Source organism: Leptosomus discolor, chromosome 8 (assembly GCF_034619465.1).
Source record: "Leptosomus discolor isolate bLepDis1 chromosome 8, bLepDis1.hap2, whole genome shotgun sequence".
Taxonomy (NCBI): domain Eukaryota; kingdom Metazoa; phylum Chordata; class Aves; order Leptosomiformes; family Leptosomidae; genus Leptosomus; species Leptosomus discolor.
The window spans coordinates 36,663,629-36,681,949 of NC_141398.1; the positions used below are offsets into that span (position 1 = coordinate 36,663,629).

At 41.7% G+C, this 18,321-nt stretch overlaps 1 protein-coding gene across 1 annotated transcript in view; it reads left to right on the forward strand.

The window, feature by feature from the left end:
• The first annotated feature begins 2,693 nt into the window (after positions 1-2,693).
• The window catches only part of CDKAL1 (CDKAL1 threonylcarbamoyladenosine tRNA methylthiotransferase), a 416,090-nt gene continuing 400,462 nt past the window's right edge, over positions 2,694-18,321 (forward strand). Inside the window, exons 1-3 of the mRNA XM_086469156.1 lie at positions 2,694-2,718; positions 4,335-4,501; positions 7,450-7,562. Of these exons, the coding sequence (XP_086325282.1) occupies positions 4,335-4,501; positions 7,450-7,562 (280 nt within the window). The 5' untranslated portion in view covers positions 2,694-2,718. The remainder of the gene's footprint in view (positions 2,719-4,334; positions 4,502-7,449; positions 7,563-18,321) is intronic.

Sequence of the window (18,321 nt, forward strand, 5' to 3'; positions counted from 1 at the left end):
GTGGTATTAACAGTGCTCAGTCCTGCCTAGAATGATTTGTTCTTAAAAACTCATTTAAATCAAGTGCTCGTTTCCTTCTGTCCCAGTTCTCCTTTTCAAATCTCTCCTGTTACTTTGTTCTCATTGTTATCTTTTTCTTGTCTGTGAACACTGTCAGACAAGCGTGTCATAAAATAAGCACCAGTTTTTAAGAAAAAGGAGAGGTAGGGGAAGTGATATTCATAGGTGGAAGTTGCCAAGGTTTATCTGCTAGCAGACCAACAGGCCTGTTACAGAATACACTCAGGGCTTTCATTCACTTTCCCTCCACTTCGAGGGATGATGTAATCTGCTACGAGCAGAATAAAATAACTATTTCAAAGGCTCCTTCTAAAGAGAGTAACTTAATGTTCAAAATGCAATTACAAGAAATGGTGATTTTTATATTCCAAACCTGCCTACCTCAAAATCAAATGTAAAGATGCAATATAAATAATCTTTTTAGGTTAACCACGTGCATTAAAAACAAATCAGTAACACTATGCTCACCTTCTGTAACACTTCGATCAACAAGGACACTATAGACTCAACAATCTGTCTGCTTAAGCACCCAGACTAATGTCTTCCTAAATATTCATCAGAAAAGTTGCTACTAGCCCTAAATTGGAGGGAAACAATGCCAGAAACTTTATCCAACCGTTATTAAATACTTTGAACAACGTCTTCCAGACTAAATAGAAAAGTTGCTACTGGCATTGTGTTTCGAGGAAATTAACGATTAAAAATAAGGAAATGTTGTTGCCATGACAGGAATAAATAGCTCATCATCAGATACACAAGAACCCAACTGTTTTAACTGCATACGTACTGCTAGACCTAGTTTTCAGTTAAGATAAAGGCGAGTCTCCGAGGCTTGGGGAACTAAAAGCAGGACGTGGGCCCTTGGCTCCCAGCAGGTGCCCCCGGCCCCGGTTATTTGCACTTCAAACGCAGCCAAGGCCCACAGTTGGAGAAAACACCATTGTCGCGACTTCACTCTCACGACACCTGACGTCCCCGGCAGCTGGATGCCGCGCAGACCCCAGCTCCCGCCTCCTCACCGCCAAGCTCCTGCAGCACGGCCTCAAAGCAGCGGCCCCGCCCGCTCCCCCTCTGCCCGGCAGCGCTGCCGGACGCACCAGCCGCCTCCGCTCGGCTCGGCTCGGCTCGGCTCGGCTCGCTGGCTCGCTCGCTCGCCCGCCCCCTCCGCCGCCTCCGCTCGGCTTCGCTCCGCTCCGCTCGCCCGCCGCCGGCCGAAGAGACGAACGCCCCCGACCGATCTCCCTCAGGGCTCCGGGCCCCGCCCCGCCGGGCGGCGCAGGCGCGCTCTCTCGCGCTCTCTCTCACGAGAGCTCGGCGGGCTATTCTGTCTGCTGTCGGCTGCCGTCGTGGCGGGGCTGCGCGCGCGCGGGGGCTGTGGGCGGTGCGTGGGGGCTGCGATGGAGGAGCCTAGCTGAGGCGGCGGGGCGCCTGGCAGGGGTGAGTGTCGGGGCTCCCCGCCGAGCCCCCCCCGCCTCTCTTCCCCTGCCCGGTTGTGGCGGTAAAGGCCGAGTCCCCCCTTTCCGTGCCCGGCTCTGTCGGTGTCCCGCCCGTGCCGTGTTCCCGTCTCCTGTGGGGCCTCCCCTGGGCTCCGCATTGAAGCCAGGGCGGGGGATGGCCCCACTGGCGAGACCCTCCGGGGGTTTAGCGACCGGCTTGCCGCCCGAGGGTCGGCTGCCGTCAAGCGGGACTGGAAGTCCGGTGCGGGGAGGCTGAGCTCGGGAGGTTCGCGCTGCGGGGTGGGCCAGGCGGCGGCCCAGGTGCCCCGGGACCCTGAGGGGGCCAAGGTGGGCGGTGGGTCGGGCTTGATTTTTATTAGCACTACGGTTTTCTTCTGCTCTGTGGGAGCCTGGGAAGCAGGGTCCGGGGCTTTGCCGGAAACACCTGTTGGTAAACAGAGGAAGGAGCAGCCCTCTTCCCCCGGGATGGCAGGGTTCTCTGAGGAGAGCTGTGCTGCCTTGGTGTGCGCGGGAAGGTCAAGGGGGGTGACTGAAATAGACTGGGGTGAGGGAAGCTTTATTTGTATCAAGACATTAAAGACACTTTTATTGTGTTTATTTGCTAAAAATAATATGTTAGCTTCTGATTTTGTTATTGTCTCTTAACTTTAGTCAATGTGTCAGAGTAGCTGCAGGAATCTGTTTGTGAAGAAGAGAACTCTTGCATGCCTATGGAACTAGCACAGCTATCAAGTAATCTGTTGTAAAAAGAACTTTACTGTGTTTGTAATAAAATATTGGGAATGTCCTTAGCTAAAATTTACTGTTAATCTCTTTTCCATCTTTCATTCAAAATTTTAAACTCCTGATTGAAGACAGGAATCTGGAGGAAGCCTGAAACAACAAGAATACATCAGACTTTGACAAAAAAGACTCTATAAAAGAAGGACAAAAAAGATTAGTGCCTCTGCTGAGGGAAGGACAGGGGAAGCGTGGCTATTGTTCCACCTTGCAGCCAGTCAGGATGTGTGCTGAGCTTAATGAGATCAAACTGAACAAGAAACATATTTCTGCAAAGGGGGGACAAATGCTTGTTGGATGTGAACTCATGATTCTGTGCTGGTTCTGCTTCTTCATGCCATGTCTTTTTTTTCCTTTTTTTTTTCCTCCCATTTTTTCCCCAGGATTATTACCCAAGAGGATTTAGACCTTGCTTAAAAAGGTGGGAATTTTATTTTGGCTGTGTTCTTTCTTTTGTGGGCCACTGACATCAGTTAAGCTTATTTGTTTTGCCAGCTGCTCCATTATATTGGATATTTTTCTGGAAGAGAGAAAAACTGAGTCAACTCCTTTTTTTCCTTCCCTGTATTGAATTGTTAACTTTAACTATTCGTACATACCATTAGTAGTATGAAGTGGTGTAAGGGATGTCACACCCCCCCCCCCAATATTCTTTATTGCTAGACTTTCACAGCTTTTTATTTTTGTTCATCCTGCATTGCCTTTTTTTTAGAGAGCGTGGGTTTTTTGGTCTAGATGAATGCTAAATGCTTAAATATCTTTGTCAGATGAGTTGTCTTTGTGACATGTTATATTCCTTTTAAAGTTAAATGCAGATATGTAATGGTGCAGGTTATATGAAGTTTTGTTTTGAAGTGTGTTTTGCAAGATTGGCGGGAGGACTCACACTGGGAAAATGCATAGGTGTTTAACTTCTTATGTTCTTGAATAATTCGGTTGCAACATCTGAAAGTATTTTGTATGCCAGTAGCCTGAATTTTCTGTTTCTGAAATCTAGTTTTAAAGAAATTAAAGCCCCGTTTGTTTTCTTCTTCCCTGTCAGTTAGGAAAGTGGTGTGTTTTCCCTGTAAACTCTATGAAATGCACTTGTGTGATTTCCTTAGTAAACTGTTCAGACATGTATAAAATCAGGTTTCCAATGGTAAATCAGACTTTATTCTGATTAAGAATTACAGCACAGTGTGAGGTGTGTAATTAGTGCAGTAACTTTTTTTTTAGGCACCTTTAGCAAATTACTTTTTTTTCCTTTCCTGAAAACAGATCTGGATCTTGAGATCTGCTGTGAGATATATGTGCATATATATTTACTTTCTTGTGGAAAATATAATTAGATTTTAATGATCTTCTGGTATATTATAAAAGTGAGATGATAATTGAGCTATTTTATATTAGCTAGGTGTAGTTGTTTAACAGCTTGTACCTGGGGACAGGAATTTTTATTTTGCTGTCCTGATGAGTGAAGTAATTCAAATGAAAGGCCTGTGGGATCAGGAATTCCCGCAATGTTTTGGTTTGTTTTCAGAAGGGCTATGAAGATATACTGAAACAGTGTGTGCCTGTTTTCAGCACACGAATAGAAGAGACGGAATGGCCTCTGAAGCAGGCACTCGAACGCTGTATCTTTCATTCTTTTCCTATGATGGGAGTGGAAGCATCTGTCACATGACATGAACGCATTATTTCACTGAGATGCCTGAGATGATTAAGAATACTTGTATCTTGGATATGTCATGTCAAAGGAGTGGCAGGGTTTTTGAATTAGAAGATGACAAGGTACAGATTATTAGAAAAAAAAAATCTGTATGGTGTGTGGCTTTTTCCCTGCCTGTGTGTGAGAGATCAGGGGAAGAGGGCATCAGGAAATACCTCTGGATAGTTGTTTTTATGTGGTCAATATCCCTCATATGTTTGATATATTGCAAGTATATGTAGAAATATATCTGATTTTTCTTTATGATAACATTTGCAGTAGGTACTAGGCCTTGGTTTTGTATTCAAGTGCTTGCTAATACCAGTCTTCTCTAATGCTTCTTGAAGATGCCTGCTGCCTGTGATTCAGTGCTTGAAGATATTGAAGATATTGTGTCAGCAGAAGATTTGAAACCGCATGACCGGCAGTTTGTAAGAAAGAATGTTTTTCCGAAAGTGCGAAAACACAATTCACAAAGAAATATTCAGGCAGATGATGATCCCCCAAGTGACAGGTAAAGTCTTCCATCAACTCTGTCTTGTTGCTTTTCTCGTACCTTGTGTGCGCTGTCAGCTTCTAATAATAAGGTGGAAGTTCTTATAATATAAAATCCGAATACAAGATAAAAATGAGTAAAATAGTGTTTAGAAAATGTAGGGATAACAAATAATAAATCCTAAGCAAGTTTCTTGTCCTAGATAGTCTTTCTGTAGAAATTGGGAAATATTGATAAATTGAGTAGTCCGACTGGAAAAATGGTTCCTGTTACTTAAGCTTTTACATGTAAAACATTTCTGAAAAATTGCTTCAACTTCATTACTTAAATAGAAGCTGAGCACTTCAAAATGCAGTTCTGGAGTAGCCTTTTGACATCTGGAATGAGAAATATAAACAAAACTCTGGGAATCACAACAGGGTTGAGGTTGGAAGGGACCTCTAGAGTTCATCATCTCCACCCCCCCCTGCTCAAGCAGGGCCACCTATAGCCAGTTGGCCAGGACTGTTCCTAGGTAGTTTTTTAATATCTCTGAAGAGGCAGACTCCACCACCTCTGAGAGAGACTCCACCATGTCTTCGGGCAACCTGGGCCAGTGCTCAGTCACCCTCACAGTGAAAAAGTGTTTCCTGCTGTTCAGAGGGAACCTCCCGTGTGTCAGTCTGTGCCTATTGCCTCTGGTCCTATGACTGGGCACCACTGTGAAATGCCAGGCCCTGTCATCCCCCTCCCTGTCAGGTGTTTATACACATTGATGGGGTTCCCCAGGCCCTTCTCTTCTCCAGGCTGAACAGCCCCAGCTCTCTCAGCCTCTGCTCTTACGAGAGATGCTGCAGTCCTTTAATCTCCTTCATGGCCTTTGTTGGACTGTCTCCGCTACGTCCATATCTCTTTTTGTGGGTGCACCCCATCAGGGCCCAGGGACTTAGGTATAGTTTGCTGAAGGGAGTACACTGACCTGATCCTCTTCCACCAAGGGTACATCTTCCTTGCTTCAGTCTTTCCACCTGGTTTCTGGAACCTGGGATTTCCAAAGGAAGGCTGTGCTTTTTGTGTTTACATCCTGCAACTGATACAGTGAAACTTCTTTTGAACTTACTGTTTTCTTTCAGTGCAAATAGTGTGCAGTAATGATGGAACATCTCTTTGCATTTTCCTTCTTGTGATTCCCATAAAAATCAACTTTCTGCTGCAGTGGAATTGATTAAAGTATAGGTGAACTCAGTTATTGATTCTGGTTTCTACTGCAGTTCGTAGATCTTTTGTTGGTTGTGTGGGGTTTTTTTTTTGTATTTTCTCCATTAGTTTCCAGCTGGTGGATAAAATTTCCTCGCATTTAAAGATGAAAATAAAGTATATTTGGAATGCACAGGAAATTCCGTTTTGTTTTTCTTTAACCTTCAAAAGAGACTTTGTAAGTATAACAATGCATGTTTATCTGAAGCCCCTTAAATGTGCATTGACCCCCTTCTGCCAGGAGTGTATCTACAGCTGAACTGGTGGTCTACAGATAGTTCACACTAGCACCCCATTCTCCCAAGTATTTAGGTACTATGTATTATCTAACAGGCTGGATTTTACTGATTTTGACCCAAGAAAGCATATTGAATATATATTGTTTAGACAGTAGGAAGTTGTCTAAATATATTGTACGTGTGCAACACATATTGCATATGTATAACTTAATGATCATTAATCTTCCATCAACAAATTTCTATTTCTAGCTAGAGGAAGTAGCTTTAAAAAACAAAAAAAAGCACTGAGGGGAGGAAAAAAGGTGTGAGAGGGGCAAAGGATTGTGTTCCGGGACCTGTTGTTCTTGTGCTGGAATCTTTAGCTCACTGGTACAGTTACTCACTGAAACTCCAGTGAGAGCTTCTTGCACAAATTTTTGTGGTTCTTAAACCACTGTGCGTGCCAGCTCCATGGTGCACATCTGCCAAGCTGCCTCTGTAGCCCAGAAAGGCTGGGATAGGAGCTTTTGGGTGTTAGTTTGGCTGGTGGCAGGCTCAAGTTAAGAATTTATAAAGATGGCTCGTGTGGAGAGAGCTATGATCAATGAGTGCACTGGTATCAGAAGGCTGCAGTTTAGCTCTGGGAGCTTGTTTGCTGGTGGCCTAATTTCAGCGCAGTCACTTGTTAAACGGTATTTTCAGCAAGTTAGTTGTTTATGTGGTTTGGGTTTTTTTGAACATAATTGCAGTGTACTGAATCGCTTCTTATCCCCCAGCTCTTGTACCTTCTCCATTCTAAAACTCTCTTCTTGCTGTCTGTGGTGGATTGACCCTGGCCAACAACCTAGCCACTTGCTCGCCCCTCCTCCCAGTAGGCTGGGGGAGAGGATTGGAAGAGCAAAAGCAAGAAAACTTGTGGGTTGAGATAATAACAATTTAAATGAGGGAAAGAGCAGGGAGAAGTCCCAAGTGATGCAAAAGCCATCACTCACCACCTCCGACAAGCAGACTGATGACCAACCAGTCTCAGTAAAACGGGTAGTTTGGAAGGACGAAACCCCCAGTTTTTATTGCTGAGCATGATGTAATCCGGTATAGATTATCCTTTTGGTCAATTTGCGTCGGCTGTTCTGTCCATGTTGTCCTAGCCTGTTGTCCATCTCCAGCCTGCTGTATGGCAGGGTGTAGCACAGTGGAGAAGTGGAAGGTTTTGATGCTGTGCAAGCACTGTTCAACAGTAGCTCAAACACGCTGTTTTAATCACAAATACAAAACACAGCATCATACCTGTTGCTATGGAGAAAGTTAACTCTATCCCAGCCAGACCTAAAACCCACTACACTAAAAATCACCTAATTATTGTCTTTTTCCCCAGCTGTTTTGGAGTTGTTACTATTTATGTTGCTTATTTTATATTTGGAGAATTACAATTAATTGAGTCTGTTCAGTGGGCTTAAAGAGGAAGCTTGTTCATTTTTTAACTTGCCTTTTTCATTCATTTTTACTGAACAGCATTATTCCTGGTGCTCAGAAGATCTGGATTCGTACATGGGGATGTTCTCACAATAATTCAGATGGTGAATATATGGCTGGACAGCTGGCTGCATATGGGTACAAAATTACAGGTAACTATATCGGAGAAGTTGTGTAACGTTTTTTGGGTTGAATGTTCAGAGCTGTCAAGCTGTCATCAAATGTTTTTAGTCTTACTTGCACTTTATTAAATCCCTCTTTGATCCCTTTCTGATTTGAAGGTGAGGAGGTAAAGTGTTCTCCTGGCGTTAAGCAGAATGATTACAAGATGAGTGCTTTTAGAATAGTTAGGTTTTCCTGCCTGAGCAGCCATATAATAGATGTCACACAGTGCCTTTTGTGGGCATTTTGCTTGCCAGACTTAATTGAAAAGTTTTCGTAGGTGGGACCCAAGTGACGGAGAGAAAAGAAGGAAGTGTGTTGTCAGTTAGTGATGTGTGTGTTTGCTGCTGGAGCAGAGGTGAACTGCTGCATGTTTCTTGAGGGACAATCAGTATGGAGGTGGGATGATACAGGATTGTATCTTGTACTTTCAAAGGAACTTAAAATGCTGTTTCTTCTTTCCTTCCAGATACTTTAAAACAATCCCTGTTGTCTTGTTCCCCCTCCCCAATCCTAAACAAAAAACCCAAACTTGTGGTTGTGTATTTGATCTCCTTAATGCAAAACGTGTTGAAAGAAAAGCTGTAGAAAGCTGAAAACGTAGATCCATTGTCATGTTTCACTGGAGAATTACTATCTGAATATTTTTGTGTAGCTTATGACTAGTCAAAATAAAAATTTAAAATTGATTCATTAATTCAGTTTTTGGTCTGTCTTGCATTTAAGCTTGCATCCTGCTTGTACTGAAAGACTGCAAAGTTGACTTTCCTGACATTCTGCTAGACGTATTTTAGTCCTGATTTCACAAAATGCTTGTTCCATTTCTGGAACATCTCATGATACTGTTAAACAGTTACATCTCATTTTCCTTTTTATGCAGTTGATCTTTCTGTGTTTGTCTAAGTAGAAACTGGATGATGAATTATTCAAGTGCTGAACTATTCTAGGGAGCCCAGGTGATTCTTTAGTCAATAGTGCAGCTCTGGAGTAGATGTGCTCTTTTCGCAGACAGGTGGAGTGCTGGTCTTAAAAGCCTTGTTTGTGACAGCTGTTAGTGTAAGTCTACAAATGATTTCTCAGTTTTGCCTTGTTATTGCTTTCTTAGTTTCTCTAATCCATAGTGTTCCAGAAGCTACTTTTGGCTTGTCAAGATTTGAGTGGCCGTCCCATGCTTTTGGAATTTTATTGTGAGAAATGTAGGAAAGACGGAGTGCAGTGAAGGAAGGAACTGCCTAAAATTTTCGATACCTTCTCTTTTCAGAAAACTAAGTGTTCATTAATTTAGAATAGAAATAAGTCTACATCTAGAATCTGACAGTGAGAACTAAAAACTGAATAAAAGTTGCAATAGCTGGGGCAGAAATGCCTACAGAGTAATTTTGGTAGTTGTATATGAAATTGAGTGCTACTTGCTGGTCATTATTAAATGGATGTCTTGATTTAGTTTATTTGTATGTTGGTATGTACATATATTAAACAAACAAACCAAACCCCCCAATGCCGAGGTAATAGGTAGAAATTGCCCGGTGTGGTTTCTTCTTTATGAAATTAGCTAACTTCTTTTTAAGCTGGTATATTTAAGGACCTCTGGAAATTTTGTTTCATATTGGCTACAAATTCTGGCTAAAGAAAATGTTTGCAAATCCGTCTATTGAATATTCTCCTTTATAGGCTGTTAATGAAGCTGGGACTGAGTGCAGATATTGCAAGTATGGTAGCTGTACGTGAGAGTGTGAGGTGGTGAAGAGGGCAACAGCCTTTCTGCTCCTTGTAGTGATGCTTCTGGCCACAAGTGTGTATGGAAGTGCTCTGTTGCTGATAACGTCTCTCAGAGTTTCACACTAGGACTGATCTATTTAATGTCTTTAATGGACTTGGAAGACAGGGTGTGATGTACCTTCAGCACGTTTGTAGGCTATGCCAAACTGGGAGAAGTGGTTGAAGGCTGGAAACTCGTGCTGTGGTTCAAAAGGATCTTAACAGACTAGAACAAGGGCTAACGGAAACCATATGATGTTTAGCAAAGGCAAAAGCGAAGTCCTAGCGTTGGCCTAGCCCCAGCTAATGGGGGTGGGCAGACTGACTAGAAAGCAGCTTTGCAGAAAAAGATTTTGGGATTGAGGTAGACAAGAATTGCACATGAGTCAGTGATGTACTTTGTAGCAAAAAAGGCAAACTGCATCCTGGGTTGTGCTAGCCAGTGCATGGCCTGCGGGACCAGGAAGGTGATCCTTCAGCTCTGTGGTACTTGCAAGGCAGTGTTTGGGGTGCTGGGTCCAGTGATCCAGCTTGGACCCAGTTTCGGGCTCCCCAGGAAAAAGAAGAAAAAAGAGGTTGATGTAGTGGGGTGAGTCCAGTGGAGGGCGATCAAGGTGGCTTGGGAACACATGGTGTATGAGGAGAGACTGGGAAGACCGCATTTCTTCAGCCCAGTGGCTTTGATGTAGCACACAGAAACTAGGTTATATTATAGACCCTTAGCTTTACTTATGCAATTTTAGACTAGCCTTTATTAAGGCATCCTTTTCACTGTCTCGCACAATTTTTCTGCAAGTTTATTGGATGGAAGGATGATGTATTTTTCATGGGTTCTTTCCTGTGCCTCTTAAAGAACTCACTCCATTACTGTGATGATGGTATTTGTTGGCAGGACTTGTATCAGTGAGATTTGCCAATTCCTATTGAAACTTGAAGTTTGTAGTCAATGTTACAGGTCTCACAACTCTGAAATTCACTGTGCAGAGAATTTACTTATTTCTCAAAAGCAAATCTCAAATAATATTTTGAAATAGTTAAAGAAATTATCTCAGTTATTTTGCTTCTTTTACTTGTTAATTTACTAAATGCTTGTCAGGTTTTTTTTACCAGTGCATATAGCTGAGGGATCCTTAAGACTGTCCATCTGCTCAAACAGCAAATTTGAGTAGAAGAAAGAAGGAAAAAGAGAAGGAGGAAGAAATGCTCTGATCTACTTAAGACCTTGTGTTGAAAAGAAGCCAGATATAAAAGGAAATACTTAATCTACTGTTGAAAAAGCAGATGAGGTGCTACAAACTGATATAGACTTTGTTGTTCAAAGGCTGGTATTCATTGCGTTACATAAACCATGCTTGCTTAGGCTTTGGCCATCCCTGTACAGAGATGGCAAAGCGTGCTGCAGCATCCCTTTTATTCATCCAGGTGGAAAATAAAGAAAATGACTAAGGCTGTACAGGTTTGTGAATCACAATGAAGAATGGGGAGCTTTGCTTTCAGTGTTGTTTTAAAAGTACTTTTCTACTGCAGAATAAAATTTTATGAATTTTAGATTTTATTTTGTTGCCCTAAAGGAGAGATCTCTTAAAAAGGTCACTGTATTCTATACATTTGTTAACTTAAATAAGCTCTCTGCAGCCTGTGTAGTGGTTGATGAAATATTTTGACTAAGGTTTCTGCTGATTTCCAGTGTATGCTTTTAGTTGCTCAGAATCAGCAGTTGGTCTTTCCATTTTTCTCTCTCCACCCTGGTGATAATGCTTCTCTGTTGCTCCATAAGTATCATGTAAAACAAATGGTAGTGATTACTGTATAATTTTGGGGTGCGAGGAGCCATCCTCATTGTGAGGTGGTTTTAGTCTTCTTTTTTAAGCTAAAAGACAGATCTTTTTTAGCTGCTCATTGAGTGCTTGATATTGAGCCTTACCAATCAGAGAATTAAAGTTTAGCCTTTGCTTTTAGATTTGTACATTTCAAATGGTTGTGATTGCAGTGCCAATGTACAAAAAAGATACTTTACAAGAATTCCCCCATTGTCTATACTTTGTAGAATCACAATTGTGTGTGATTTTTTTTTTTTTTTTTTTTTTTTTTTTTTTTTGCATTGCTTGATAACCTTACACACCTGCTTAACTACTCCTGCAACAGATTTCTTTTTCAGATTCAAACTGACTGATCATCTGGACATAAAAGCTTTTGGTGTCTGATGCTGAGAGAGACAGTAAAGTACTTATTTCTGTACCTGTTGTTGAAGGGAGGTGATTGTCTTAATAGTTCCAGCGATATGATCTGATGCTTTCAGAAGGTCTAAGTTGCTGCTTGTCACAAGTTTGCTTTGTATTTTGGTTCTTGGTGCTCAGGCCTGAAAACCCTGCTCTGTCACGGGCAGCTAGTGTGTGAATGCTTGGGATGTATGTGGGTGCGGTGATTTTTGTTGTGTTTAGTCTTGTTCTTTCACTGCTGCTGAAACAATTGTTGGGCATATCAAGACCCATCTTACAAGAGCTCTTGTATCTCTTTATCATCTGTTTAGAATCTGAAACTTCTGTGGTGAGATGGTTAAGAGGGTGAGATGGGACATAGAAGAAGAATGAAAGATGATATTCATGGGATGGAACAGGTGGGATTACACGAATGTAGACGATGAAGATTTCACAGTTCTTTGGGAGGAATACAGGTATTCCCAGTGCAGCCTGAAGTCCTCTGTAAGTGGAGTGGGCTGACGGATCTGGATATTGTTGAGGTGCTTTCCTGCAGTCTAGAGTTAATAGGACATCGTGCCATGACTCGTCTGCTGCAGTGCGTGTTCCCCAGGTCTCTGTAAGCTAATGTCTAATTGAGGTTTTGGTAGTGTGTATTACTATATTACTGCTCCTGTGTTCCCTGTAAAACTTCCTAGTGTGTATGTGGCTGGGGTTCTGTTACTTACCTCTTCTGACTCATAGCACAATGCAAGGTATACCTCAGCTTCCTCTGCATCAACTTCTTATTAACGTTAGGCAACTTGCTGTTAAGTCTAGCTTTGAGAATGTGTCTCCCTTACAGGATAGGATTCCTCTAATTCTGAAGCTGGGAAATGTTTCCTCTGTTTAGGGGGGAACTAGAAAGAACTAGTATAATGGCTTCCTATATCACTGCCATTAGAGCTTGATCTGACAGCTGTGTGCTGTTTTCTTTATCCCACTTAAAATCACCAGTTTTACAGTTCATCTAAATTGAGTTGATTCCTTTGTTTTCTTTTAGTGTTTTTCTTTCGCAGTCATAGAGCTGGCAGCTGAAAGTAGGGAGCAGGCCTGAGAGCCTAAATAAGTCCTACATGCACAGGGACATCTGTAGAGAGAATACATAGGTAAGTTTAAGCATACACCCATGTTCAGAGTTAATTCTAGTGGCAAAGCAGTGGTTGTGCAATAGCTTTTAGTTCTGGCAATGCTGAACTTTGTGTAATCCAGAAGAGTGAGTCTGAAAAGGGTTGAACTGTGAAAGGTAAATTTCAGCTTCTGGTTGACGTGCATCCTCCTATCTGGAATGTGTCCCTGTAGTAGATGGTTAAGCAATCAGTAAATGAAGCATAAGTAGCAGTGATGAAGTGAGTTCAATATACGGGTGATGTGGAGCTGTGTAGAGTGCTCTACTGAGATGTTAGTTTCACATATCTCCAGGTTCTTTGTGCTACCAGTAATGATTTATAGAAGACTTACGAAAGCTAATGGGAGAACAGACCAGATTTTTATTACCTGGAGAGATTTTTGTCCATATACTCTCTGAGGTAGGCAGAAGATCATATTTTGATTAGAGCATTTGTAGGAGCACCTGAAAAAGACTAGCTTGTTACCCGAGGTGACTGGAGAATAGTCCTCCCTCCATCCCTCTTCTCCCTCCCTCCTGGCTAACACAGCTGAGTGTAGTTTCTATTTCCTTCTTCATGGCCAGCTTTGGTTATGTTCATGTAAGTCTGGTAAGTGTTTCCATCGCTTCTCAGTGTAGAAGCAGGTCCTGTCACTGAGCAAACAAGTAACAAAACTCCCAGAGTGCCGTTCCATCCTTGGATGTATCTGCTGCTGTCTTAGATCGTCTGTGCTTTTACTTAGGCTGCTTTTCCTTTCTTGTGGTTTTTTTTTGTTTTGTTTTTTTTTTTTTTTTGGTGATACGGCATTGCGTGTCCCCAGGCCTGGTTGGCACGAGCAAGTTCAGACATGCCCTTCTGATTCTGTCCCTTCCAGGGACACCCCGTCCCTGGTAGTGTTCAAGGCCAGGCTGGATGGGGCTTGGAGCAACCTGGTCTAGTGGAAGATGTCCCTGCCCATGGCAGGGGATTGGAACTGGGTGGTCTTTAGGTTCCCTTCCAACCCAAACCATTCTGTGGTGATTTCTTTTGGACAGTGTTTCACGGTTGTGCAGTAGTCACATACAGAAACCTCAGGATCTGGTAATGTGCGAAGCAGCTTAGCCTTGTAATGGAGCTGTGGAGGCTGTGCGGTGCACTGGGCCTGCTGACCGCATGCAATCTGTTGAAATGCCAAAGTAAAAACCATCATAGGGTAAAGGCAGATGTTGTTCAGCTTGGACAAAAGTAATTAATTGTTACAGCTTATTAAGGTTAGCATTTCAGGTAGAGGGTAGCTATTATCATTAGTGCAGTGCTATCCTGAGTTTCCAAAACTAGCGTTTTCATTTGTTCAAGCAAATTCTAAACTGTGTACAGGATCTGATTTAATGCATTTTTTTGAGGGAAAATGCCAATCGCTGTGAATGAACACCTGAAGTTGAATGTGAGTGAGGCCTAGCTACATACTTAGCTTGTGAATTTTGTACGTTAAACTTAGGGTATGTGTGAATACTTTTTTTAATTCGCTCTTGGTGAGCATGTATCATGTTCTTGAGTATATCTTCAGCAACTTCTGGGTTGTATACATTTCTCGTTTTGTCAGCTAAATATTTTTTAAATTTAGTTTTGTAAAATCTTTTATGTTGAATTATGTTTAAAATAGTGGAGATAAGCAAGTTGTCAAAGGGCAATCTGTTCCATGTGCATGTTGGGAGCAGCAGAGCTGTGCACCAGGGAGCGTCTTGAGTTTGCAGGGAAGGAGCTCCATGTTGGAACAGCTTTGTGCTGCGGTCTGAAGCAAAGCCGGAGCAGACTCCTGTGCTATTTGTATCCTCCTGGTAGTGTATATGAAATAACCATTGGATCTTCAGTCCTTCTGCTTTTCTCTGTGGCACTGCTACAGTCAAAAGCCTGTTTGAAATTAAGAAAGTTATGCACAGGCTCTGAAGATTTCAGAGAAACTGAGTGATTATTTGGTCTCAGCAACACTATAGGCAGAGATACATTCCACCCTAAGAGAAGTGACAAGCTGCTCTGTATCTCAGATGCAGAGAAATGGTTTTATTGCATCCTAAAACTGTGTTTTAGAATGTTTCATATTGTCGTAACCTGTTTCTGCCGTTCTTAGAAAATGTCAGCCTCATCCTATCTGGTTTCTGTGGTTTTCGTGCTCATTTCAGATGCTTGTGGAAAGTGGGGTAGATGCTGTGACCAAACAGCCTAACACCCGTGAGGTCCTTGCGCTGACTTAGCTGGTGCAGCCTTTACAACAGTCATGCTAGCTGGGGTGTGAGGTGTCTGCAGAAATGCACATCCATGAAGCTTATGTGCGCTTCCCTGAATCGTGCAGCATTTGCGTGCTGCCAGTTGGAGTTCGCACATCAAGTGTTGGGGCTGAGGTGCGGGATTCAGCTGTTTAAGCAGAAGACATTGGCATGTCTTGTGCGTCAAATCCCTGGCTTTGGAATTTGCTTACTGAAAGAAACTGAGCAGAAAAGCAGAAACTTTGTCTTGGATGACTATAAATAGGGTTTGAGTTAATCGTGCCAAAACTGAGTTGCTGTTGATTGGTGCAAGACACTAGTGTTGTGAGAAGTGATTTTTTTTGGCTTGCAGTTTAATAGGAGACAGATCACTTGGCTGCTGATTTTGAACCCTCAGCTTTTGTTGGCTGGGCTTGAAGGGTAAAAGTGTGCTTGTTTGTAATTGATTCCCTAAGTGATAGTTGACTTTTGAAATTCTGTTGTTTGTTTATGGCTTGGCAATTTTTTGTTTGTCTTTATTATGCTTTGAAAAATTCACTTATCATTGGTAAATGTTAATCTTCCTTTGTGAAGGTAAAAGTGTGGACCATGAGATGATGGTAAATCTGAGCATCCACTGTTTCTTTAACTAGAAGTTTGAGTCTTACAATTGGTAGTGAGGAAAGGAAAATATCAAGTGGATATGCTCTAGAGGTCTGTCTTCTAACTAGAAAATAAAAGATGAAGAAGTTTATCTGAGACAGACATGCTGATATATTCTCAACAGTTCAAAATACTCTTTGTGACATACAGTAGAATAGGAAAAACCTTAACAGAGTTTTTTGTTAAAGGGGAAAAATGTCATTGTTAAAGTTTTTTTTTTTTTTTTTTCTTAAAATAAAACAAAACAAAACCCCCTAACCAAAACAAGAAAACCCAAATGCCAGGAAACTTACAGGAGGAAGGGGGAGTTTCTCCACGAAAAGTATTGCTGTGACATTTGTGTCTTCTTGTAAAAGAAATAAATGGCCTGTTGGAAAATTAATGTTTTCTGAATTATCTTTGGGTCTGTCCGCGACTTTCCAAATACAAACACAACAGGGCGGAAAACCAACATTTTCTTCTGTAGGTGGCCAACGGTGCATGTACAGCTGTAGCTTTTCTGTGCTGTCAGTATTCCTCACTTTACTGGGACAGAAGGACATTTAAATGGAGGGGACTGTGGGCTTCACCTATGCTGTTCAGTGAGCTGGGGAGAAATTCTTGTAGTTTAACAGCACCTCGGTGCAATGCTGCTTACCTGCTGGCAGGCAGTCAGGCACCGGGTGCAGGGAAAGGAGTTTATTTCTGAGCTGTAAACTGACACACAGGAGGACAGGAGAGGAGTATTAAGTAAGATTGTTTTCCTGACCATCTGTAGGAAGTAGGTTGTAAGTTTGTGTCCGTGACTGGCAGAGCCTTCTCTTAGACTGCTGCAGTCTGTCACAGATCACAGGCCAAAAGGCACCTGCTTGGTTGAGTTTTACCTCCCAGGGCTGTGCCTGTCACTGACATTTGTTTTAGCTGGTTGTCAAAACCCTCCAATGATGGTGAATTCATAACCCCTTTGGGTGATTAACTACCTTTCTGATTGAAAAGTGTTTCCAAATGTGTAACCTAAATCTTTCAGCACAGTTCAAGCCTTTAGCTGCCTGTGTGTTCTTTAGTGGTCATGCAGAACATCTGATTCTTTTCTTCTTTGTAGCAACCTCTCATATATTTGAATGCTGTTATCACTTCTCCCCATAGGTGTCTTGTGTGTAGGCTAAAATAGACATAATTCCTGAAACCTTCTGTCATGGGCCGTGCTCTCTAGATCTCTGACCTTTCTTATTGCTCTCATTTCGACATGATCCAGTTTATTTGCATGAATCTTCAAGTACATTAGTCTGTCTGGTGTGTACAATTCTGATAAATGGGTAGTAGGTGGATTTTTGATGCCTTATTTAAATATGGTTTATGAAACCTTCATATTTACATCCCAGGACAGCTGAAATCTGGATCAAAGTCAATTAGAGAATAACACTGTCATAATGGACATAATTTTTTTTTCAGAGTGAAATTGGAAATTCTGAAATACACTTATGTAGAAAAATATTTATGGGAGATGGTTTTAGAGTAAAACTGTTCAACATGGGGAAGTTGAAGTCTTGGTGCTAGCTTCTCTATGATCCCAAGCAGAATGCCTTGCTTCTCTGCATCCATTTTAAATGTATCTGAACTGAATACTGCTAATTTATAGAGTTTTTCAGTTTTTAAGGATTTTGTGGCTTTTGTAGCTCATTTAGGTACGCTGCTGTTGTTCATAGTGGTGGTATTCTGGCTTTTTTTTGAACTAATACAAACTCTGAGTTGCTAAGCCGAAGATTGACATCACACTTCTGTTGTTTGCCTTTATTTTTATCTCTGTAATTTCAAGAATACTCTGGTACCATTTGTTTTATTTTTTGGCCATTTTGGTTTGAAACCAGATTAGTTCCTTGGTTTGATTTACTGCAGTTGGACAAGTCTTTGGAAGTACCAATGCCTATGTGTTAAGAGATTCCGAAAAAAAAGAGGGCAGAGCATTAATAGGGCTGAGTGCTCAAGAGATGGCTTGTCTTTCATTTAGCACTAGGGCTTACTTATGCTGGGTTAAAGTATGTGCTTGTGAAACTAGAGCTTTAGATTTGGACCACTTTATTTTAGTGTTTTGTACAGTGATTGATTTCTGCAGGTGTTCTGTGCAACTTGATCTGGTAAAGAATCCGTCTTGATGCCAGTCTTTTGGGCCTTAAAGTATCCTTTTTTTTTTTTCCTCAGTATGTTAGGGAACTTGATTTTTTTTTGCTGTATGTAACTTCAGATGTTTCAACACTTTGAGTCATGACAAGCAGAGAAATCTTTGGCCATTTAAATTTAGTGAAGAAAAAACTTTAGAGAAAGATTAGACCAAAATTTAATTTTGATATCAGACTTGTAATAAGAGCTACACAGGGTTATAATAAGGGTTCTGCTAGTACTTACTCACTTTCTCCAGAATTTTTAGAAAATTTTTAGAAAGCTTTTTTCAGTAGTAGTAAGCTATGAAAGAAAAGTGTTTTAAACACCTCCTCCCTCTTTTTTACAACGCCAGAGTTTAGGTCAAGGGAAAGAAATTTGTAGCAGTTTGTGTAAAGTTTCAACTTTAGGCTTGCTTATAGCAGTTGTATGGGTCACTTCACTGGTTTTGAATTTACTGAAATGAGTAAGGTCTTTTCAAACTAATGTGTCAAACTTGGTATCATAGTAACCGCTGTACTGTAAGTCGCTGCTAGATGGCACTGTGTCACTGTGCTTCCACCAAAGTTGTTCTTGAAACCTATTTTTGAGCTCCGTTTAAATTAACATTTAGGTTAAAAATGG